At 42.3% G+C, this 25,894-nt stretch overlaps 1 protein-coding gene and 2 long non-coding RNA genes across 10 annotated transcripts in view; 2 read left to right on the forward strand and 1 right to left on the reverse strand.

Moving 5' to 3' along the window:
• Positions 1–21,327, forward strand: part of LOC133242093 (uncharacterized) — a 110,152-nt gene extending 88,825 nt beyond the window's left edge. Inside the window, exon 5 of the long non-coding RNA XR_009734767.1 lies at positions 20,680–21,327. This is a non-coding gene — a long non-coding RNA (uncharacterized LOC133242093). The remainder of the gene's footprint in view (positions 1–20,679) is intronic.
• Positions 8,948–22,884, reverse strand: LOC133242092 (uncharacterized). The gene is made up of 3 exons (XR_009734764.1): positions 22,797–22,884; positions 18,844–19,033; positions 8,948–11,235 (listed from the first exon to the last, which is right to left on the reverse strand). It is a non-coding gene; the product is annotated as an uncharacterized LOC133242092 (long non-coding RNA).
• A 16-nt stretch (positions 22,885–22,900) lies between these two features.
• CLTRN (collectrin, amino acid transport regulator) overlaps positions 22,901–25,894 on the forward strand; it is a 47,613-nt gene continuing 44,619 nt past the window's right edge. For 2 of the 8 annotated variants that reach the window (XR_009734762.1, XM_061408089.1), the window contains exon 1: positions 22,997–23,609. Coding sequence is in view for 3 of the 8 variants with exons in the window: in XM_061408089.1 (XP_061264073.1) it covers positions 23,396–23,609 (214 nt within the window). In the remaining 5 variants the exon portion in view is untranslated. The other 6 variants (XM_061408090.1, XM_061408093.1, XM_061408091.1 and 3 more) reach the window with 5 other exon arrangements.

Consider the following 25,894-nt stretch of genomic DNA (forward strand, 5'->3'; position numbering starts at 1 on the left):
AATGGTACCTCATAGTGGTCTTGATTTGCATTTCTCTGATAATGAGTGATGTTGAGCATCTTTTCATGTGTTTGTTAGCCATCCGTATGTCTTCTTTGGAGAAATGTCTATTTAGTTCTTTGGCCCATTTTTTGATTGGGTCATTTATTTTTCTGGAGTTGAGCTGTAGGAGTTGCTTGTATATTTTTGAGATGAGTTGTTTGTCAGTTGCTTCCTTTGCTATTATTTTCTCCCATTCTGAAGGCTGTCTTTTCACCTTGCTGTTTCCTTTGATGTGCAGAAGCTTTTAAGGTTAATTAGGTCCCATTTGTTTATTTTTGTTTTTATTTCTGATATTCTGGGAGGTGGGTCATAGAGGATCCTGCTGTGATGTATGTCAGAGAGTGTTTTGCCTATGTTCTCCTCCAGGAGTTTTATGGTTTCTGGTCTTATGTTTAGATCTTTAATCCATTTTGAGTTTATTTTTGTGTATGGTGTTAGAAAGTGTTCTAGTTTCATTCTTTTACAAGTGGTTGACCAGTTTTCCCAGCACCACTTGTTAAAGAGATTGTCTTTAATCCATTGTATATTCTTGCCTCCTTTGTCAAAGATAAGGTGTCCATATGTGCGTGGATTTATCTCTGGGCTTTCTATTTTGTTCCATTGATCTATATTTCTGTCATTGTGCCAGTACCATACTGTCTTGATAACTGTGGCTTTGTAGTAGAGCCTGAAGTCAGGTAGGTTGATTCCTCCAGTCCCATTCTTCTTTGAGACAAGACTATTGACATCAGGCTAATTAATAACCTTACAGTGGCTTCTAAGTGTTCAAGTGAAAGAGTCATGTATCTCACTTTAAATCAAAAGCTAGAAATGATTGAGTTTAGTGAGGAAAGCATGTTGAAAGCTGAGACAGGCTGAAAGCTAGGCCTCTTACACCAGTTAGCCAAGTTGTGAATGTGAGGGAAAAGTTCTTGAAGGAAATTAAAAGTGTTAATTCAGTGAATACACAAATGATAAGAAAGTGAAACAGCTTTATTGCTGATGTGGAGAGTTTCAGTGGTCTGGATAGAATATCAAACCAGCCACAGCATTCCCTTAAACCAAAGCCTAATCCAAGCAAGGCCCTGATTCTAATTTGTGGAGGCTGAGAGAGGTGAGGAAGCTACAGAAGGAAGGTCTGAAATTAGCAGAGGTTGGTTCATGAGGTTTGAGGACAGAAGCCATATGTGTGACATAAAAGTGCAAAGTGAAGGAGCAAATGCTGATGTAGAAGCTATAGCAAGTTCTCCAGAAGACCTAAGGTAATTAATGATGGTGGCTATGCTAAACAACAGATTTTTAGTGTAGATGCAACAACCTTTTATTGGAAGAACATGCCACCCAGGACTTCCATAGCTAGAGAGAAGTCAGTCCCTGCCTTCAAAGTTTCAGAGGACAGACTGACTTTCTTGTTAGTAGCTAATTAACTGGTGACTCAAAGTTGAAGCCAATGCTCATTTATCATTCTGAAAATTCCAAGGCCCTTAGAACAAAGCCTGCATAATAGCACATCTTTTTACAACATGGTTCACTGGATGTTTTTTTAAGCCTAGAGGCTTACTGCTCAGGAAAAGATTCCTTTCAAAATATTACTGCCCATTGACAATGCACCTGGTCACCCAAGAGATCTGATGGAGATATATAACAAGATCAGTGTTGCTAACAAAGCATCCATTCTGCAGCCCATGGACCAAGGAGTAATTTAGACTTTCAAGTCGTATTATTTAAGAAATACACTTCATCAGGCTAGAGCTGTCATAGTGATTGCTCTGGTGGATCTGGGCATAGTCATTCAAAACCTTCTGGGAAGGAGTCACCATTTAGATGCCATTAAGAACATTCATGATTCATAGGAAGAAGTCCAAATATCAACATTCACAGGAATTTGGAAGAAGTTGATTCCAATCATCAGGGATAACTTAAGAGAGGTTCTTTGCTTAAGTGGAGGAAGCAGCTGCAGATGTGGTAGAAAAAGCAAGAGAACTAGAATTAAAAGGTGACAAAGGAGGCTCTGAAGAACTGCCTCACCATTTGTGTGTGTTTCTGGTGGCCCTAGTATGTTCAAGGAAACACTTCCAAATGCTGCTTTAGAAGGGCTGGACCCACTGATACTCACAACACTGTCTTGGATTCCAATTCTATGCATCCTTCCCAACAAAGACCCTCCAACAATCTATGGTTTTCTGCTAGTGAGCTAAAGGTACTTATGAGTCACTCACATGCTTTTACTGGTAAATCAACATGTTGATTAATTAAATCCAATTTCTTAGACTTAGGTTTCTTTCAGGCACCAAGAGGTAAAGGATTTCATTGGTCAGCTAATATTGGAGATTAGCATATATCAGTGGTGCTCAACCAGGGTTGAGTTTGCAGTGGACATTAAAAAAAGCCCGCAGACATTTTTGGTTGTCAGTACTTTGGGCTATTACTGGCATCCAGTGAGTAGAGGCCAGGGATGCTGCTAAACATCCTACAGTGCACAGGACAGCCTCCCATAATGTTACTGTTGGTATATTTATTGGGACCACATAAAATTAATGGAAAGCAATTTATCAAGAGTAAGCATTTAAGGAGAAGTGACATCAAAGGCATCTTTATGATGTCTTCCTATTCAATAAAATGGTATGGATTGTATTAGTTCAAGTTTTTTTGTGTGCCTTAGGAATGTTTTACAGTTGTTTTGGTTAACATTTTATGTTAAATTCATTGCAAGGTATTTTAGTTTTTTAGTTTGCATTGTAAGTAGGGTTCTTTCTTCCATTATGTCTTCTGTGATTTTATATGTCAAAGGAATTGACTTCTATAAATTAACATGGCACTCCACTTTTTTGTAATTTCCTTTATATTTTTTGATCTAATTTTATTGGCTACTACCAGAATTTAATTCAATTGAACATTTAGTATGCTAATAATAGTGTCGTTAGTAGATATCCTTTCCACATTAGGCATACTATTTACTTTTGAGCTGATATTAATCTACTTTATTAGGTTAGGGAATTCTTTCATTTCCGTTTTATTTTTAAAACAATAGATGGTGATTTTGTTGAATGTGTTTTTGGACTCTCCAAATATATGTCCAAACTGAGACAAGGTGTTAGCATATTTTTTTTAAAAATGTAGAAGCATTATGGCACCCCACTCCAGTACTCTTGCCTGGAAAATCCCATGGACGGAGGAGCCTGGTAGGCTGCAGTCCATGGGGTCGCTAAGAGTCGGACATGACTGAGCGACTTCACTTTCACGCATTGGAGAAGGAAATGGCAACCCACTCCAATGTTCTTGCCTGGAGAATCCCAGGGATGGGGGAGCCTGGCGGGCTGCAGTCTATGGGGTTGCACAGAGTCGGACATGACTGAAGTGACTTAGGAGCAGCAGCAGCAGCAGAAGAAGCATTATAAGATGTTAAAAAGTGATGTCAAAGTTTGAGCCCAGCCTTGTGTTAAAGGGGCAGACTAGAATTTCTTAATATAGAAATGTAAGAAGAACATACCTGTTCATGATCTACCTCTTATGGGCTGCTTCCAGGTGACAGATTCTGAGAGTGGCAGGTTAGTCAGGGACCCTGAATAGGTCCTGTAATCCAGGCAGGTGAGCATCAGGCAGGAAGAATCAAATAATCCACAAGGGCATCTCTTTGTGGTGAAAACCACTCAGGAACTGGATGATGAGGTGATGGTACCAGGGGAATCTGGGGAACCAGCAGTGGTCCAGAGGAGCTCCAGTTACCTCCGGACACCTTAGGACAGCATCATGCCCATGCTTTGCTCCTGTAATTAACTACGTATCTCTCTTTTTAAAGTTTAGATATAACTGACTTTTTTAAAAAAAATTGAGACATAACTGACACTTGTATAGTCCTCAGTGGGAGGTGTTAGGTGGTAGCTGGTGCATAAATAAGAAGGCCTCTCTTTTTCAAGAGAAACTAATGGAATTCTCATTTCTAAAATGCAATGTAAATTAATCTTTGGGATGGACAGAGGTATCCACCCTGAAAGATGTGGGCAATTGTTCTGTAAAGCTGGACAAACCAAGTGTCTATCAAACTTTTCTCTGCTCCCTGCCTGTGGGAGGGTAGCTAGACTCCAGAAGGCTGCCCTGAGGATTTGCACAAGGACTGAGAAGGAGCACGGGTTGGGGCCGAGAAGGGGACTCGTTATGCTTCTGAGTTCCTGAGTGCTCAGTGGCATGGCAGTCAAAGCAGAGCCATCCGTGCCCACTGACAGGATCACTTCTGTCCCCTGCAGAGTGTCCCAGGGCCAGGGGCTCTCTCAACAGAAGCATCATAAATGGCAAGTTGTCTTAAGGGGCGACTTTCAAAGAGAACCTCAGTTACACTGTGGTGAGTTACATTTCCCAATTCAAAGTGCGCTGTTATTGTCTCCACTCAGAGATTGAAACATAAAGTATATCTCAAGTGATTTAGAGGGGAAAAATTACCTTGTGCTTAATTGATGGCAAAATACTCAGTTTCTGTAGCTCTTTATGATGTTTGCCTAACTAAAGAACAATGAATGAGAAAATATTAAAAACAACTGACATCTCACTCTAGAATTGTAACAGAATGTAAATTAAAATCAGATTGGTGACTACCTAAAAGCAATCCACAGTACTGGAACTGCAATTAAATTGATAATTTCTTTATTTTTTTACATTTTATATTGTGTGTATTTTTTTTAACTTTTTATTTTGTATTGGAGTATAGCCAGTTAACAATGTTGTGAGAGTTTCAGGTGCACATCAAAGGGACTCAGCCATACAATTCAGAATGTTATAAACATCACTGAATGAAAGTGGACAAAACAAATGAGCAGGCTGTTTGTTGATAGGCTGGAACTCATCGTCTGGGAAAAGGAAAAGGTGTCCTTTTACTCCATCAGCTTCCTTCTCTGGGTCTCACTGGTGCTTGGCACACAGGGGCTCTGGAGGCGGAAGCTCTCAGGGCAAACCAGAGCACAGTAAGGCGCAGCTTTCAGTTCAGGCCCCTGAGTCCTGAGAAGCCTTAGTGCAATAACCATGTTTTCCGGTTTCTATATTTTATGCTTTGATAGCTGAGGTCTTGCTAATGCTAGAGGGATCACCTCTCCCAGAGTTAGTTAATTGCTAGAGAGAACAACAGGGAGCACACCTTTCATATGCAAACCAGCCAATCAGACCCGGACTACTTCCTTTTTGGGGTTCTTACACTGTAAGTCACTATTCCTTTGCCCTAATAACCCCAGGGCCACATACCAGACAACTAGGGAAAGCCTCTATGCCCAGAGCCTGCTGAAATTATCCAAAGTGGCCAATCCTAAGCCTGCTTATGTTGTCTTACCCATTCCTTCCCATGGAAACCACAACAGAGGTTCTGTCCATGTATTCCCCTGCTCTCTCTGCCTCCTGACCACCCCTGGAGATTCCCCATGTGTCCCCACATGGCATGCCACGTCTCTTCTTTTCAGGTATTTGTGAGTACAATAAAATTCTTCCTCCATGATAGCCATTTCCATGTCTGTGTGTTTTACCACACCTGATTAAAATAAAACCTGGGTACCCTTTAAACACTCAGCATCCACAGTGGACTAAGGCAGGGAGCTTGCAGGAGGCCTGCACCTGTGGAACCTGTAGGAGCTCAGAGATCCTGTGTAGAGTATGGTCTGTAGAGCTCCAATCCAGTTCTCCAGTTGCTGAGTGACCTGGCAGGAAAGCACTTAACTTCACTGAGCTTTACTTTCTTCATCTAAAACATGGAGATGAGGGTCTGCCAGAGAGCCTTCTATGGGAGATAAACGAAGCACTCAGCAACTGTCGTAAATGTTAGTTCCTTTCCTGATGATTTCTCATAGTTGTTTGCCTTTATCTTTTTACTCCATTTAAAATATATTCTTAACAAATTTCACATTTTTAACTGGTATTTATTATTATCTCCTTTTGTCCTTTTATACCAGTGCTTAAAAACAGAAATATAATGCAAACCACAGAGGTAATTTTAAAGTTTCTACAAGTCGTACTAAAAAAGTTAAAAAAGAAACAAAACATAGGTGAACTTAATTTTAATACATATAGCACATGTGAATTTGTATGCTAAACTTTTTTTTTTTAATTTTATTTTTAAACTTTACATAATTGTATTAGTTTTGCCAAATATCAAAATGAATCTGCCACAGGCATACATGTGTCCCCATCCTGAACCCTCCTCCCTCCTCCCTCCCCACACCATCCCTGTGGGTCGTCCCAGTGCACCAGCCCCAAGCATCCAGTATCGAGCATCGAACCTGGACTGGCAACTCGTTTCTTACATGATATTCTACATGTTTCAATGTCACTCTCCCAAATCTTCCCACCCTCTCCCTCTCCCACAGAGTCCATAAGACTGTTCTATACATCAGTGTCTCTTTTGCTGTCTCGTACACCAGGTTATTGTTACCATCTTTCTAAATTCCATATATATGCGTTAGTATACTGTATTTCTGTTTTTCCTTCTGGCTTACTTCACTCTGTATAATAGGCTCCAGTTTCATCCACCTCATTAGAACTGATTCAAATGTATTCTTTTTAATGGCTGAGTAATACTCCATTGTGTATATGTACCACAGCTTTCTTATCCATTCATCTGCTGATGGACATCTAGGTTGCTTCCATGTCCTGGCTATTATAAACAGTGCTGCAATGAACATTGGGGTACACGTGTCTCTTTCCCTTCTGGTTTCCTCAGTGTGTATGCCCAGCAGTGGGATTGCTGGATCATAAGGCAGTTCTATTTCCAGTTTTTTAAGGAATCTCCACACTGTTCTCCATAGTGGCTGTACTAGTTTGCATTCCCACCAACAGTGTAAGAGGGTTCCCTTTTCTCCACACCCTCTACAGCACTTATTATTTGTAGACTTTTGGATTGCAGCCATTCTGACTGGTGTGAAATGGTATCTCATAGTGGTTTTGATTTGCATTTCTCTGATAATGAGTGATGTTGAGCATCTTTTAATGTGTTTGTTAGCCATCTGTATGTCTTCTTTGGAGAAATGTCTATTTAGTTCTTTGGCCCATTTTTTGATTGGGTCATTTATTTTTCTGGAATTGAGCTGTAGGAGTTGCTTGTATATTTTTGAGATGAGTTGTTTGTCAGTTGCTTCATTTGCTATTATTTTCTCCCATTCTGAAGGCTGTCTTTTCACCTTGCTAATAGTTTCCTTTGATGTGCAGAAGCTTTTAAGGTTAATTAGGTCCCATTTGTTTATTTTTGCTTTTATTTCCAATATTCTGGGAGGTGGGTCATAGAGGATCCTGCTGTGATGTATGTCAGAGAGTGTTTTGCCTATGTTCTCCTCTAGGAGTTTTATAGTTTCTGGTCTTACGTTGAGATCTTTAATCCATTTTGAGTTTATTTTTGTGTATGGTGTTAGAAAGTGGTCTAGTTTCATTCTTTTACATGTGGTTGACCAGATTTCCCAGCACCACTTGTTAAAGAGATTGTCTTTAATCCATTGTATATTCTTGCCTCCTTTGTCAAAGATAAGGTGTCCATATGTGTGTGGATTTATCTCTGGGGCTTTCTATTTTATTCCATTGATCTATATATCTGTCTTTGTGCCAGTACCATACTGTCTTGATAACTGTGGCTTTGTAGTAGAGCCTGAAGTCAGGTAGGTTGATTCCTCCAGTTCCATTCTTCTTTCTCAAGATCGCTTTGGCTATTCGAGGTTTTTTGTTTTTCCATACAAATTGTGAAATTATTTGTTCCAGCTCTGTGAAGAATACTGTTGGTAGCTTGATAGGGATTGCGTTGAATCTATAAATTGCTTTGGGGTTGTATGCTAAACTTTTATCAGAAATATTTGATTTGTATATTTTACACTTGAGTTGTATATTTTACACTTGAAAATGTATATAACATACCCAAGCTGTTCCAGACATTCTAAACTTTTCCAATAACTGAATTGTCAGTTCCTAAATTTAAATGACAATTGATAAAAATAAAATTTAAAATTCATTTCCTCACTTACAGTAGCCACATTTTAAGTGCTCAACAGCCATACATGACCTGTGGCTACCATATTGGACAGCCTAGTTTTATACCATTTGAAATATATTCTTAACAATCTTTTAACCATTGTTTATCATACCAATGTATTGATCCCCATATTCTTAAAGTAAATAACAATATCTAATGTTTTATCTTTTCATTCTAGAATGCAACACATCATTTAAACTTGGTAAGATTTTTTTACCTTTAAAAATATTCCTACCATAGCCAAACCATCTTCTTCCAGTTGCTGCACCCTCAAACCTTTCAAATTGGATTGCATTCTGATGTACCAAGTGCAGCTGAAACACCATTAAACGAATTAGTGCCTGATCATATAGGATCACTCCAAAATAAGTTGCTGGCCTTATTCAGCCTATACTATTTAAACATGTTTCCTTACCTAAAATAAAGCCACTGGTAAAAACATGACAATATGATGCAAAATGAGATAGAAACAAAGAATAGGAAGAAACTTATGCAATTAATGGAGCAGCAATTAATATTACTTTGAATAAAGGATTTATCTGGGGAGAAACATTTTAAAAATTTTATAGTAAAATGAGTAACATTTCAGTGAGGGATCAGTATTTATTCATTCTCATCTTGATCTGCAGGAAATACTAAAATCCAAAACTCATTTGCATCAAAAGGAGAGAAGATGCTTGTCTTGAGAGAAACAGATTCTTCCTATGGGAATTAGACAGGAATTGAAGACACATTCCTTTTTTGAGGCATAACCGTTGAAATGTGTTTCTATTTTTAATGTAACATTTAAAATTAAATTAGCAGAAAAGTTGTAAGAAGAAATTTTATTTTCTTACATGCTCCCTATTTTTCCCTACAAATTATCCATTGTCCATCATTCATGAACTTTCTGGCATTGCCACCCCAGAGACTCCCAAGTGAGACACCACAAGATCACGGTTAACTTTGCCTTCTTCTCATTTGAAGAAGACTCCAAGTTCTTTTATTTTTATTTGTTGCTTTTATTTTTAAAATGCTTGTTAAAACTTGCTTTCTCTCCTTTGATTGCCACAGGCTCCCATCATCTCCCATGTAGATTAATCTTGTACTGTTGCCTGGGTTAACGTCAAAAAAATGAAGCAACTGACCAATTATTTAGATGATATCATACTATACCATTCTTTTGTTTAAAAATAACCAGTGTTATTTTTAGGCAGTCAGAAGACTGCCTTCCATCTACCCTCTTAATCTTCAGTGGTCACCATTCTTCCTGCTTATCCCCACAGCATACACTCTCATGTTGGCCACACTGGGTTTTGGACACTTTCTAACATCTGTTTCTGCACATGATTTTCCTTCAGTCTGGAATGCCCTTCTAATCCTCTTGGCAAACGCCTATTCATCCTTCAATACCCAACACAAATGTCCCCTCCTTAGTGAAATCACCATACACTCCTCTGAACAGTCTATATCACACCCTCCTCTGTGGTCCCACAGTATTTTTAGAAACTCTTTTTCAAATCATATTTGCTGTATAATTCTAATTTACTGTGTGTTTCTCTCACTAGTCTTTGAATTCTGGGAGGCCAAGAATGAAGTTGTTATTCCTAGCACTTAGTGCCATGTCTGCCACATGACTGGCACTTAGTAAATGTTGAATCAATAAATAAATCAATGAATGACAAAATACATGTTGCTGGGTGACCAAATCTTTTTCTTGCCTGACTAGCCTTTTGCTCTGTACAGTTGACCTTTGAATAACGCACAGGTTAGGGGTGCCAGCCACCTCACAGTTGAAAATCAGCATATTTAATTTTACAGTTGGTTTTCCTCATCCTTGGTTCCACGTCTGTAGATTCAACCAACAACGGATGATATAGTACTGTAGTATGTATTTTTTTTTAAAAAAACCCATGCATAAATCTAAGTAATATTGCTATTTAATATAAACGTTATTTGTCAAGTCAGTTAGCAGAGGATTACCACATATTCAACACACACAGGAAATAAATTTCTAGCAAAGTTTAAACTTCATGCCCTATCTTCTACATCAGTAATACAACCTATACACAGAGATATATGTATTAACAGAAAATACTACTTATTCTAGAAGATGGAAACATGAATAAAAATGAAAAGAGACACTTTCATAAAAATGAAAAAAGTACGCTCAAAGAAGTCCAAGGAGGATCCAGCAATCCTATTTCTGGGTATATACTCAAAAGAATTGAAAACAGCATCCTGAAAAGATATTTGTACACATGTGAACACAATATTCACAGCAGCATTATTTACAATAGCCAAAAGGCAGCTGCCACGAATGGATGAAGAGATAAACAAAATGTGGTATATACAGCTGACCCTTAAACATCATGGGTTTGAACTGCACAGGTCCACTTATACGTGGATTTTTTTCCTTAAGTAAATATCCCAGTACTACATAATCTGCAGCTGCGTGACTCTGCAGATACAGAGGTGCTGCAGATACGGAGGGCTGGCTTTAAGGTTTACTTGGACTCTCAATTTTGTAGAGGGTTGGTGCTCCTCCATGTTGTCTAAGGATCAACTGTACATACAATGGAATATTTCTCTTTAAAAGGAGTGAAATTCTTATACATGTTACAATATGAATGAACCTTGAAACATTATGCTCAATGAACTCATTCACTCATTACAAGACAAATACTGTATGATTCCACTTAAATGAGGCACCCAATAGTCAAAATTCATAGAAACAGAAGTAAAATGTTCATTGCCAGTGGCTGGAGGGAGGGGAAAAATAAGCAGTTATTAATAGGTACACAGTTATAAGGATGGATGGTGGTGATGGTTGTACAACAGTGTGAATGTAGTTAATACTACTGAGCTGTACACTTAAAAAAAAGCTAAGATGGTAAATGTCATGTGTATTTCACAATGAAAAAAAGAAGTAAGTCCAATGAGTCCCATACCACAGCTACCAAGAGACTTCCCGGGGCTGTGTGATGTGGCCTGTGCTGACATGAAGCTGTCCTTTTAACTCCGGATGAGACCACAGGTCTGGCTCTCACCTGATTTATCTGCAGAATCTTCAAATTCCACGAGGAAAGAGTACCCATTATTCCAGACGTGGAGGCAGGTGGTCGGGTCATAAGAGATGGTGAGCGGTTGTAAGCCAGGATCGTAGACACTGTCCTTCCACCGGATGTTGATGGGCGACTGGCGCTCACCCGCCGGGGCCAGGTCCACTTTCTCCCAGAGCGGGTGCACTAGGAGAAAGCACATCAGGGCTGTCATGGAGAGGCCCACGAACTGGAATCCTCACTGCGGGGATCATATGGGCCCACGGAGGTGTGTCCTCTGAGTTCACGTCTTATAGGAGCCAGCTGTGAGGATTAGGCAGACATCCTGCAAAGCCTGGCCAGACGCTAGCATTGCTAAGGTCCGTGGAGTTCTGTCTGTCACTTGCGTAGCTATGACACTGTAAGTTCAGGGGTACACGCACACTCTGTCTCACACGGCATCACCGGTGCTGATTTTTCTACCAGAGTCAAGCGCCAGGTCTTTGTGGCAAGTCTCTGAGAAATCTCAACAAATTCCTTATAATAAAGAGAGCTATGCACATGTGATGGACAGACTCCATGTGCGTAATTCGGGTCGTCCAGGACTCTGTCCTTTAGAAGCAGCATGGATGGGCAGAACCAAGACCAGCAGGAAAACCAGACAAAATATGAATTGAGATAAATCATGACCAGTGCCCCTCTGTACCTCATCCCACCGCTGAGAACGAGCCTGAGGATTTGAGAAAGTGACAAGGCAGCTGCAGCCTAGTCAAACCCCTCTGTGCATGGCAGGGTCACTGGTACTCCACTTGTCAGAAAAAAACAGGCTTGCCTCTGGTTTCCTCTTACAGGGGACATGGTTCTCTTCCTGAGATAGCTGCCCCAAGCGGAATCCTACAAGTGGCCCGCAGTAGAGACACAGAGCATGCCAAGGCAGTTTCTAGCCCAATGGTTCTCACGGGAGGGAGCTATGGGGACCGCAGGGGACATGTGGCAATGTCTGGAGACACTGAGTTGTCCAACTGGAGGAGGGTGCTACTGACATCTAGTGGCTAGAGGCCAGAGATGCAGCTAAACATCCTACATAGTAGCAGGACGGGCTTTCACAAGAATTATATGGTCCCAAATATCAGTAATGCCAAAGTTGAGAAATCTTGGTCTAGAGCCAAAAGCAACAGGCAAACCCAGGGTATTCCCTTTTTTCTGCTCAGCTTTTCACATACTGCAGATCATCTCTTCTCTAGAGAGGTCTGAACCCAACGTTGTGGGTTTTCTCCCTCGCTATAAAGTAACTCCTGAAGAACAAGAACTTACTTGAGAGCAGGAGAACTTTCTGTTTCAGAAATCTAAAGTGAAAAATGGGGGGAACTGGCACCATATAATCATATTATTATTGGATTGGAATGCAGATTCCTTACAGGCAGGAGCCGTGTCTTCCTTCCCCTTTATTGCGCCCTGTAGCTCCTAATTTGATAAATGCCCTTTCATCTGAGCATGGATTATCCAAATGCTATTGTTGGGTTAAAAAGCTGTATTTGGTTAGTTTTTAGTTTGGTATTTTAAAGCTTCCAGAAACCCTCAGAACAGCCCTGAGTCAGTCTTAAAGCTGACCGCCAGCAGAGACCTGACATTTCCCCTGAGATGCCCAGAGGGGTGCTGAGGCTTTAAGCATTCACACCCTTCAAAACCAGCTGGTGAGGGTCTGTCTCCCATGGAGACTAGGGAAGATGGGAATGATGAGCTGATCCCTAAGACGATGTCCTGTTTCACCTTTAATTGGCCCCCACTTTGTTCAGGAAATGCCTAGAATCTTCTCCCTCACCCACACAAACAGCAGCCTGAGGAAACCAGGCCTGTTCCTTCAGTAGCTCTTTTATGGTCATAACACTCATCAATTCACGCCCTTCAGTTCACAAGTTTAGCTTCCAGGCTTTCTCCCACTCACCTCCTCCTTTAGGAATCCAGACAACTACAACCCAACCCCCTACAACTATCAGGGAACCCTTGGTGACCATCCTCTTAGTGAAGCCAGCTTTTGCCCGGGCTTGTTTTACTAAAGATAAATTAACATTTTTGTTCTCTTCTCTCTTCCTGTATTCTAACAAAGTAGAAATTAAAATGATTTCTTGGTTAATTGCTCAGACTTTCCCTCCAAGTAGGAAGGTGATTATATGCTCTAATGGAGCCTGTGTTTCCAGCTTCTTCTGTGGGGAAAATGAAATAAACAGAGCTAGTGATTCTGTCAACCAAGGTTTAAGGGGTGGTACCACACTGTCATTAGGAAGAGTTCACTTATGTGCTAAGAGCAACACAATCCGTCTAGACTCCATAGTGAAGATGTGCGTGCCTTTAGTCCTTACGTACCTGACTGGTCCTGGCTGTGCTTTACTTTGTGCTTGTGCCACCTTCAGCTCCTGCCTCTGAGGTGTCTGTCTTTCAGCATCATGCCTGCCTTAGCCCCTTAATTCCTATTCCTCCTCAGAAATCAATTTCCCCTCATTCAGTTCAGGTTTGGCTCCTATTTTTGGCTTCTTGCCTCTTCAGCAAGTGTCATTTCCATACCTCTCTGATTATCCTCTTAAACAATCCCCTCTTATTAATCATTGCATTCTGATCTTTTCCTTCAAAACGTTTATTACCACAGGTATAATGATAATTATATGCATGTATGCATACTTATCTGCTGCCCCTCTAGTTCCCCCCTAGCTGGCTTTTAACCACTGCTTGTGGACTGAATGTACAAAATAAAGACCATTCTGGGACAGGTTTGAGAGGATAACAGGCAGGAAGGCTAGGGGCCCCCAAACGGAGGAAATAGGCTGCAAGTGTCAGACATTTTTCTCTCTCTTAAGCAGCAGGAAGAAACAAACTACAAGAGTCAGATGTTTTTCCCTTCTCTATATGAAATTAAAAGGTGGTTTCCTTTAAAATTCTGTGTTGCCATGACAACACCTGGTTCGAACTAAACTTTTCTCAAACCTTGAGCTAACCAATGTGTTTTTCTTATGGAAATGTTTTTCTTAAGCTATGTTAATGAACTATGTATTTACCTTAGACTCCCTCTTTCTTCAGGTCTATTCTGCTTAAGACTCAGAACCCACTTGACAAACCAGTATGTTTTACTCATGCAAATGTTCTCTTAAGCTGTGTTAATGAGATTATGTATTTACTTGGAAACCTGCCTTTCTTCAAGATTCACATCAGTCGTTTTAGGGCCCGGGATGACTCACCTTGTGCCAATGTTATCTCAAAATGGATGTTGTGGGTGATGTGCCTGATGCCACTCAGTTTTGAGACATTTCCTTTCTCTATTAGCAGCCTGCTAGTAAGTATATAACTTCCTGCTAAAGACTAGCAGCGGGGCACTCTTTCTGCCCCTTTCTGATGTCTCTGTCAGAAGCTTTCTCTATCTCTTTTAAGTTAATAAAACTTAATTACACAAAAGCTCTGAGCAGTCAAGCCTCGTCACTGGCCCTGGATTAAATTCCTCTCCTCTGGAGGCCAAGAATCCTGGCGTCTTTCAAGGATCAGCAACAACCTTTTAGGTTCTTTCCTGTTTTACCTTTATTTCCTTTTACTCTGCTGAGCACATTGTTTTTTCCTTAAGGATCTTTGAGGTTTATCTCTTCTTTGCCCAGCCCATGACCACCAGCCTAGTTTAGGACCCTACACCATACACTTTTCCTCGAAGAAAAGTCCTTTTGCTCACTTTTCCTCCTCTCTTACTGTTAGGGGAAGCACACTGATTGAAACCACCCACCCTGGCCAGGCACCATAGTAACCATTTGCATGAGTTGTTTTATGACAGGAGATCCTGATAAGGAATACGGAACTAATAAGCCACCACCAACCAGAAGAGTTCGGGAAAGGTTGAAAGGAGACACCGTGTGTCCGTCCACTTCCCAGAATCCCTATCGCTAGCATCCATCTTGGCTGAGCAATGCATGCGCCACCAGGAAAGACTCTGAATTAGAATGATTGGCCAAAGACCACCTGGAAACTAATCCCATCACCATAAAACCCGAGACTGCGAGCCACACGGCAGAGCAGTTCTCCTGGGTTCCCTTACCCTACTGCTCTCCACCTGGGTGCCCTTTCCCAATAAAATCTCTTGCTTTGTCAGCACGTGTGTCTCCTCAAACAATTCATTTCCGAGAGTTAGACAAGAGCCCAGTTTCGGGCCCTGGAAGGGGTCCCCTTTCCTGCAACATTACTACCCTCTACTATGTTTTGCCATCCATCAATTTTCCTAAATTACCACCTTTATTATGTTGTTCCCATGTTAAAGACTATGTGAAATTCAAACTTCTGTGTCCAGGCACCAAGGTTTTCATATTAGGAACCCACCATGCCCATCTAATTTTATTTCTCATCCTTCCCAAACTCTGGTCTTCCACGCTATTCCAGAACCTTGCGAGGTTACTCCCATTGGTCAGTGAGTGAGATGTGCTGAAAATGTAGGGTATAGGCTACCCCACTGGGCTTTGAAGACTTACTCATGTAAACTAGCTCACTAATTTTATATTGATTACATGTTACAGTGATAATATTTTGGATATACTGAGTATATTATGCACATGTGTGCATGCTCAGTTGTGTCTCTTTGTGACACCATGGACTGAAGCCCACCATACACCTCTGTCCATGGAATTTTCCAGGCAAGAACACTAGAGTGGGTTGCCATTTACTACCCCAGAGGGTTCTTTCCTGGGACCAAACCTGCATCTCTTGTGGCTCCTACATTGGCAGGCAGATTCTCTACCCCTGTGCCACCTCAGAATTTGACCTGTTTCTTTATCCTTCACTTAGTGTGACTATTAAATCAGAAGAGTACATGTGGCTTGCATTATATATCTTTTGGACATTACTGCTTTAAACTGTCATTAACCTTTTCTCCTGTATCTTGCCCTGTACTGTCCTTTTTCTTGAGATATGCTGTTTCCTCATCAAATTGAATGCCATCCTAGTGGGCCTAGGGCTACTGCAGTGAGGGTGTACACAGGGACCCTCCATGTGACTTTGTTGAGGATGGTCACAGAATCACAGACTGCCTTGTTAGAGCATCAGGGCTGTAAGAGGCACTTTGACGCTGAGCCCAGGTAACCACATCATCACACGTAGTTACCACCACAGCAGACTAAGGCCCATGCTTCCTGGTGGTCGGTTTAGGGCTATTTGCTAGGGCGCTGTAGCTGCAGATACCCCTGAGGCTGTTAATAAAATCCAAAAGGTTCTTAATGTGTCCACTGTTTCTCAAGATGATTTGAAAGTTAATAGAAAACAATATAGTCTGGGTATCCCAGCCCATATTATCAGGGGAATAATGGAATTCTTTGTGAAGACACTGCAAAACAAGCTTTTCTCCAGGCTTTATTAGTGTTCTTCAAAATTAATTAGAGAAATAATAGAACAGTTTTCTAACATAGTTCAGTTATAATATAGACCAGTCCTGTCAAATAGAAGTTTCTCTGCTAATGAAAATTTCCACAGGTGGCCATACGATCTGAATACATTATTTACATGTAAATACATACATGTGGCTAATAGCTACATTTTATACATTGCTATTCTATTCCAATTTGTTTTAAAAATAAATGTTCCTCTTCTGTCTAAAACAAGGGAGATCACGAATGTTAAGAATCAATAGAATAGTAACAAATCTGTACCATTTCCATTCTAGATGATATTCTTTATATTTCATTAAATTAAAAATTAGTATTATTAAACCTATTTCCCAATGGTCTAAGATCTCATACCTAAATGTTTTTTATCAGACAAAAAATTAGGCTCAATTAAGGTAGGTGATACATGAAATGTAATTGATTTTCTTTTCATTTTGGGTAACTGGTGCAGGCTTTTATCTTTATTTTATCATATTACCAATCCGCAGGGTTAGGACTGTCAACATTTACTGTCTGTAACTTGAGATCACAGCAAATGGCAGTTTGAGTTCACACCAGTGATTGCCTGGGCCTGATGGGGAGTGAAGGTAGAGCACAGGGCACAGGCCCCAGTGAAACGCTGCTTCTCAACCTGCCATACCCTCCTCCTCCTCAGTCAGTCCTCGCTGTGCTCCCCAGATCCTGAAAATGGTCAGACATCTGAGGGAGCTGCTGAGCATATGACATGATGATGGTGGTGATGACATGACAACTGTGGTACTGGAGGTAGCTGCCAGTACTGAGTTCTCGCTGTGTGGGAGGCGCTCGCTAAGGACTCTGAACATTAACTAACCCCTAGTGGTCTTGGATCACAAGTGTATTGGCCTTCCTCTGGGGTACTAAGACTCCAGAATCAATGAGTATTGTCTTCCTAACCAAATGATGAGGGACCAGGATATCCAAACAGGACATGCTCAGTGGCCCAGGGCAGCAAAGACCAACATTCTCTTGGGTGAAACAAGGAGGCACAGTGTAATATGTGAAAACCACAATCAAACAGTGAGTCTCACCCGTTTCTTCTAGTAAGTAACAAATAAGAACATTTCATCTGATGTGGGAAATTAACCAAAAGAAGTCCCCCTGGGACTTCCCTGGTGGTCTGGTGGCTAAGATCCTGCATTTCCAATTTCCAACTAGATCCCACATGCTGTTCAAAAAGGATCCCATGTGTTGCAACCAAAGATTCAGAGTGCTGCAACTAAAACCCAAATAAACAAATAAAAATAAATATAAATAATGTTTATTAAAAAAACAGAATTCCCCCACCTACCTAAGCCACTACTTTTGGGGTTTTGTCAGCACTAAAAGGAGCAAACTATCCTAAAGACATGAGCATACTTGATTTACTTTCATCATTGTGTAAATACAAAAAAGTAAATACTTTCTGTAAATATAAACAAGAAAATAAGGAATACCTTCACACACAAGATTTAGTAACTAGATAAATATGACTGCTTTTTCCCCATTTTTAGCCTTAGACCGCAAAGTGCCAGTGTTGAGAAGAAGCCATTCTGGGGAGGATGTGGGCTTGCTGGTAGGAAGCCACACCCAGCAACCAGAAATTTATTATGACTCAGGCCAGTTTGGTTTAATGAGAACACAGTCAATGATGGAAGAAACAAAATAAACTTACAATAAAAATATATTTATGAAGCAGTTTCAAGGCAATGGATTTAGCTAGATTGGCATTGCTCATAAATTCTTTTTTTAATGTGCAAATAAGGTCAGAGAGAGTAAGCCCAAGGAGGAAAAGTCGAAAAACCTACAATCTGGAAGCAAGCCAACATTGGAAAACTGTGTGAATTCACTGTGAATAGTAGAAAATATAGAAAATAACTATTTGGCAGATACACTTAACCAGCGCATTAAACTCATGTCTCCACCATCACACACATTATCCTCTCCTATCATCCCAGGGGTTCTGTGCCAGTGTGACTTTGCCTCCAGGGGACCTTTAGGGAGGTCTTGGGACAGTTAGGGATGCCATGCAACATCTGTGTGCACAGTCCAGCCCCAACAGCATGGAATGAGCACCCAATGGCAGCAGTGCCATGGAGTCAGGGAAGACCATCTGCCACCTCCCACACACGGGCCAGTTGGTCAGCTACAAGTAACTCTTCTGCAATTTCTAATGAGGGATGGAATGTTCCAGAGTACATCATCATGATGTGTGCCTCAGACTTAGGTCAGCTGTAGCTCAATAAAGTTAGGGGGAAAACTTCCCATATTTTAACAGAGAAATAATGGGGTATTCTCCTCAAGGCATCTAATCCCAGTCTGGAATGCCACTGACATCAGAGCTGCACACACTCAACACACATGACTCTTAGGAAACAACCAGGCTTCCGCTCTGTCCAGGAAGCCATGTACTCACAGACTCGGTTCCAGGATTTGTAAGTGCCGGTGTAGAGGCTGCAAGGCCTTGCAGATGTGGACCTCGGAATCTGGAACCTTCTCCAGTGTCTTGCATGGAGAGGCTTGAAGAATGGCCCTCAGGTGACTCATCACCATCTTTAGCTTAAAATCTTGATCAGCTCCCCAGCAGCTTGCAGAAATCTAATAACCTAGAGGCAGAAGGACAGAGGAAGGAAAGCCATAAACAATAGAGGTCCCGATCATGTGGAAAACATCCTTCAGATTGTTTGTATGGGGAAGGGGGAGGTAAATATGGTAGAAGTGGAGTAAACCAGGAGGAGGGTAGTAGGAGATGAGGTCCAGAGGTAGCGGATGCCGTATCAAGGAGACATCTAGGCCATTGTAAAGGTTCTTTCTCAGGGTTTCTCAGCTTAGGCATTGTTGACATTTTTGACTAGATAAGTCTGTTGTAAAGAACTGGTCTCTGCACTGTAGCATGTTTAGAAGCATCCTTTGTCTCTACCTACTAGATACCAGTGGTACCCTCCATCCAACTGTGACAACCCAAAATATCCTCAGGCATTGCAGATGTCCCCAGGAGAACAGGAGTCACCTCTGATTGGGAACTACTGCTCTATACAAAATGGGAACACAATGAGGTTTTTGGAGTAGAGGAGGAATTTAATCTCATATACATTTAAAAAATATAATTCAGGGTGGCCCATTGGAAAATGACCAGAAAGTAAGAAAGAAGCAGGGACCCCATTCAGGATAATCCAGGGGCTACAACTAAGGACGCTGCAGTGGACGTGGTGGGAAGTGGTTGGGCACTGGCTGTATCTTGGGGGCACAGCCTGTAAAATGTGAAAGAAAGCAGTCAAAGAACACTGGCAGATTCTTGGCCTAAACAAATGCAAGGATGGAGTTGCCATGAACTGAGACGGGAAGGCTGTGTGTGGAAAAGGTTTTGGGTGGGAAATCTGTAGATTGGATTTGGGTATGTGGAGTTTGAAATGAAATTCCAATAATTCAAGTGAGAGAATACGGTAGAATAGTCTAGCTCATGGTAGAACGAGGATGAATCCCTGAACAGAGAAACAGAACCTGGCACAGTAGGCGAGGGAAAGATAGTGCTCTTATTGCTAACCCTACTGGATTTGAGGTACTGGGGCGGTGGCAGGCAAGAGCAGAGGTCTAGGGAGAGTTGGCAATGCAGCGCTGGTGCTAAGGAGACATGAGGCTAGAAAGAGAAGCAAAATCCCCTCCCCCAGGGGTAACAGGTATCTAGAGGGAGACTAACAAAATGGAGTGATTAGGGAGGCCTAGAGAAAGGGAAGTCAAATGCAATCAAGGAAGGAAGGGAGCATGAAAGGTCAGGGGCAAGGAGGGTTCCAGGGAAATCCCAATAGAAAATTTAGCTAATGCTAGGGCGTCCCTAGTGGCTCAGACAGTAAAGAATCAGCCTGCAATGCAGGAGACCTGGGTTCGATCCCTGGGTTGGGAAGATACCCTCTACGAAGTAATGGCAATCCACTCTAGTATTCTTGCCTGGAGAATCCCCATGGACAGAAAAGCCTGATGGGCTGCACCCTATGGGGTCGTAATGAGTCAGACACAACTGAGTGACTAAGCACAGCACAGGCTACAATACCTGTAACAATACAAGAGATTATTTATGTCAAGATATATGCTTCAGAAAGATCCTTATCAGAAAAATGTTTATGAATTTGCACCTAGAGTATAAACTGCAAAATTTAGCATTAAAAGTAAACTGATACTCATTATTAACTAGGCCATGGGTGAATCCTGAAATGTATAAATGTACAGTAATCTCAAGCTGTATTTTGTTATACAGGCACAGGAAAGATGTGCCCATGACGTGGATGGACCCCAGGGAAGGTAAGCTTTCTGTGCTACATCCCCTTTGCTATCATTGATTATTTATATATGTTCTTAGATTTTACTTACACCTTCCTTATCTGCTGTTTTGCAGACAGAAATCCATGAATGAAAATAGATTCCAAAAGCCTTTTAAAATAATTTGTAGATTATTTATTAAATGCCTTGGCTCTCAAACTCTGCCTGATTAAACCATTTATACTTCGCAAAACAGAAAAAAATAACCCAACTAAAGGTTCTAATTACGTTGAAAACAAATTTCTTGATTCTTATCAAATGGACTGTTGACGTTTTGCCTTCTGATTTACAAAGGAAGACAGCCTTTTCCAATTCTCTGAAATTTTAATTTTATGTTTCCTTATCTTGACTGAGAAAGATTATGATCCCAATATGGGATCAAAAGTTAAGTTTATAATTGTTTAACGCACTGCAACTAATTGCTCCAGTGGAATTTCCCTCTTTCCATCAGATGTCCTCAATATTCATATTTAGTCAAAAGGAACTCAACTCTTATTGTACTCCAAGTATAAGTGGTGGCAGCCTTTTGCCTAGCTCCAGGAACATCAGGGCAGATGTGCACAAGCACAGCAATGGTGCTCTTAACTTCTTGCAGCCTTTAGATGAATTTTAGACCTGGTACTGAGTTTAAATTTCTGAGTAAATCAGGAAAGCCTTAGAAAGTTGAAAGGTTTTCATTTCCAAAATACTCAGGAACAGTGTAGCTCTTTATTAGGGCCCAGAAGGGAGACTAAGCGGGGAGGGGGGAAAGCAGATGAATGAACTTTGGTAAGCTGTGGACTTATATGCAGGCTGAGAATAGAGACCGTTCTGAGGGATGTGCAGGGGCAGCTTATGGGTAGGGTGAAAGGTTTCACCAGATTCCCGAGTTCCCTCCATATTCCATCAAGAATTTTAAACAGCACAGTGGAGATGACCAGGTTGTCAGCAAAGGAAAAAGGGGAAGCAGAAAGCAATGTGGTTTACAGTGGCTGACAGAGAATGAATCCTACTCAACATATCGTGAACACATCTTTGTTATCTCCCCATGTTTTTCAAGCTTTTCAGCAAAAATAAACAAGAGGAAATTACATTAATAACAAGGGCTTTCCAGCATCCTTAGAGCAGTAGCTTTTACTTTATTTTTTGGCCTCCCTGCACCTTAGTTTCCAGACTACGGATCGAACCCGTGCCCCCTGCAACTGGACCACAAGAGAAGTCTGAGAGCAGTAGCTCTTAACTCATGCCACAAAGAATCACAGCCACCAACAACATCTATATTTGGTAGACTCTTCCCCTCTAGCTCCAGGACTGGACACAAAAGAAAAACAATAGAACTGAGGAGTAGAGAAGGCTTAGATACGGCCACAAGACATAGCTGCTGATCCTCTGCTCTGAGAGTGGTTGTGAATCTGTCCATAGCCCTTGGCATAATCAGGGAGAAGATCAACAATGCAGATATGACTGAATCCCAGTTTGGTAGGACTCGATCACTGAAACTGCAAGCCCCTCACTTCCCAAACTCTCTGGGACACCTGTTCTACTTTTAAATGCACAAAACTCTTTTAAATGCACAAAAGAGGGGTGTGGTTTTCTGGAGACTCTCATAGCGGAGGAACAGGATTAGATGAGGGAAGGAGTGATTTCCTGCTGCTTTCTCCTCCATCCTACAGAGAAGCCCCGCCGGGACTGGCCTTCTCTAGAGGGGCCGACAGCTATCCCGGGTCCGGAGCCCACTGCAGCGCATGGTAATGTGTAGAAAAGGATTCCTGCTCTCTCTGCTAGGTAACGCTCCCCTGCGCCCACGCTCCACTTAACCGCCCGACCTTATCCGAAGATTTCCCAGAGCGGAAACCCCTGTTTGCCACCAGGATGCGAGGGTCATGCGTGCGGCCATCTTGTCTACGCCCCCTGTCGCCTAGATACGCCCCTCACGCCGCAACAGGTCATTTCGCTTATCCTACTTCACGGCCCCGCGCGCTCCGCCCACGTCCCGACGAAGCCGGAAGTCCTCCCCCGCCCCCGGCCACACTCCCCGTGTTGGAGCCCGAAAGTCTTCTCCGCCCAGCCCTTCACCTGCTCTTCTCCCTGACTGTACCGCTGCTGCCATTTCTCCGGGCTTCCAGCCGCGGTAAGGAGCCTGCGCGGCAAGTTGGTCCCGCCTCTGACCTCCGCGTGGACCCACCCTTCCTTGGAGCTGGACCATGTTTGTCGCACTCCTTAGAGCGTCAAAGCCACGCCCCTACGGACCATCCACGGCCACGTTCACGGTACGTCCTTACGCTCCGCCTACACCAGGGCCCGCCTTTCTGTTACGTCACATGCGTCTCGTACGCCACTCCTCCCCACCGACACTGATCAGAATCCTTTCACATTCTTTTGACCCTTCGGGTCATGTTTGTTGAGCTGACACCACGCAACTCCCTTTGTGCTTCTGTCTCTACCTCCACTCTGATAGTTTATCTGCCCTCTGCCTGAGCTCACACCCCGCAGGCTCGACCAACTCTGTCTTGCGCTTAGGAGCGACTATGCCACGCCCTTCACGTGCCGATTCAGTCCAACATTTTCCGGTCACGCCTCTGTGTTACTCCTAGGCCACTCCCCTCCCGACGTGGCCGTCGCTGACGCTCCTTCCCACGGGTCCAGGCCCGTCCCTCAGTTCCTTGCCGCACCATATGATCCTGAGGTGCTCGTTGATCACACTAACTCCGCGCACGCGCGTTTCCCTGTATTCCGTCCTGGCCACTCCCTGGATTCCCAGGACACCTAGTTCTGGTTACACTCTTGGCAGATCCACGCCCCCTGCTCTCCCCTTCTTGGCGGAACCTGATCTTGAGAAGCCTCAGAGAAGCGGGCGGAGCTTACGAATTTCTGGAGGAAATCGTCCAGGTCTCTCAGAGCTAGATGTTGGCGCCTTTTACAGGGTGAAACGAACTTGGAGGTTTCTGCTTCTCCCCTAAAGATAGGTTTGCTTCATATTTCTCCGGGTTCCAAACACCACAACTCCAAGAGCAGAAACCGGGTAGGAAAGGTAACTGAGGACCAACTGAAACTATGTTCCTACCAGCTCACCAACCGAGTTTAAATAGCGGGCTGCATGGATTAAGCACACTCCTCTACTTCCTAATGTCTCCTTCGACGACTTTTTAAGGTACCTAGTGCCCTCCTGCTGTGTAGGGCCTGTGAAGGTAACACCACACTTAGATTTCTGCTTGTGGACCCCTTCTTCGAGAGGTCTTTACTGTCTCGATTTACAATTCTGGGTCCACAGAGAAAAGATTGAAGAGGTTATTACCAGCTTTTTTTTTTCCCCCCTTCCTGTCCAGAATGGGCACTTCTAGGATAAGGGCACTTTCCATTAGCCGTTCAGTTATTCATGCACTGAAATCGTATTTGTGGAGTACTATGTTCCAGTGCCAAGAGAGACTTCAAGGAGCTTTTAGCCTGAGGTTTCCCAGCTTGGGTTTGGATGGGATAAGAATTGAAGAGAAAATTAGCTAAGATGTGGTCAGGGGGTGGGTTATAGGTGGAAAAGGACTTGGTAAATGCCTCTCTTTTTAAAATTGAGGTTTAATTGACATATTACAATATATTGGTTTCAGGGGTACACATAATGATTCAGTATTGATGTAATTGTGAAATGATCACCACAGTAAATCTAATAAACATCCACACATAGTTACAGATTTTTTTCTTGTGATGAGACCTTTTAAGATTCACTCTCTTTGCAACTTGCAGATATACAACACAATATTGTTAATTGTAGTCACCTTTCTGTACATTACATCTCTATGACTTATTTATTTTATAAATAAGTTTGTAGCTTTTCATTAAGTTCAGTTCAGTCGCTCAATCCTGTCTGACTCTTTGTGACCCCATGGACTGCAGCATGCCAGGCTTCCCTGTTCATCACCAACTCTCGGAGCTTGCTCAAACTCACGTCGAGTCGGTGATGCCGCCCAACCATCTCATTCTCTGTCATCCACTTCTGCCTTCACTCTTTCCCAGCATCAGGGTCTTTTCCAGTGAGTCAATTCTGCATCAGGTGGCCAAAGTATTGGAGCTTCAGCTTCAGCACAGTCCTTCCAGTGAATATTCAGGACTGATTTCCTTTAGGATGGACTGGTTGGATCTCCTTGCAGTCCAAGGGACTCTCAAGAGTCTTCTCCAACACCACAGTTCAAAAGCATCAATTCTTTGGCACTCAGCATTTTTTATGCTCCAACTGTCACATCCATACATGACTGCTGGAAAAACCATAGCTTTTATTAGACAGACCTTTGTTGTAATGTCTCTGCTTTTTAATATGCTATCTAGGTTGGTCATAGCTTTTCTTTCAAGGAGCAAGCATCTTTTGATTTCATGGCTGCAGTCACCATCTGCAGTGATTTTGGAGCCCCCCAAAATAAGTCTGTCACTGTTTGCATTGTTTCTCTATCTGTTTGCCATGAAGTGGTGGGATCGGATGCCATGATCTAGTTTTTTGAATATTGAGTTTTAAGCCAGCTTTTTCCCCTTCTTATTTCGCTTTTATCAAGAGGCTCTTTAGTTCCTTTTCACTTTCAGCCATAAGGGTGGTGTCATCTGCATATCTGAGGTTATTGATATTTCTCCCAGCAATCTTGATTCAAGCTTGTGCTTCATCCAGCCCAGCATTTCGCATGATGTACTCTTCATATAAGTTAAGTAGGTAAGGGGACAACATACAGCCTTGACATACTCCTTTTCCAACCAGTCTGTTGGAACCAGTCTGTTGTTCCATGTCTGGTTCTAACTGTTGCTTCTTGACCTGCATACAGATTTCTCAGGAGGCAGGGGAGGTGGTCTGGTATTCCCATCTCTTGAAGAATTTTCCACAGTTTGTTGTGATCTACACAGTCAAAGGCTTTGGTATAGTCAATAAAGTAGAAGTAGATGTTTTTCTGGAATTCTCTTGCTTTTTCTGTGATCCAGCAGATGTTGGCAATTTGATCTCTGGTTCCTCTGCCTTTTCTAAATCAAACTTGAACATCTGAAAGTTCATGTACTGTTGAAGCCTAACTTGGAGTACTTTCACTCATTTTACCCACCTCTACCCCCTGCTTTTGCTGCTGCTGCTGCTGCTGCTAAGTCGCTTCAGTCGTGTCCGACTCTGTGCGACCCCATAGACGGCAGCCCACCAGGCTCCCCCGTAC

This window comes from Bos javanicus, chromosome X, assembly GCF_032452875.1.
Source record: "Bos javanicus breed banteng chromosome X, ARS-OSU_banteng_1.0, whole genome shotgun sequence".
NCBI classification, from domain to species: Eukaryota; Metazoa; Chordata; class Mammalia; order Artiodactyla; family Bovidae; genus Bos; species Bos javanicus.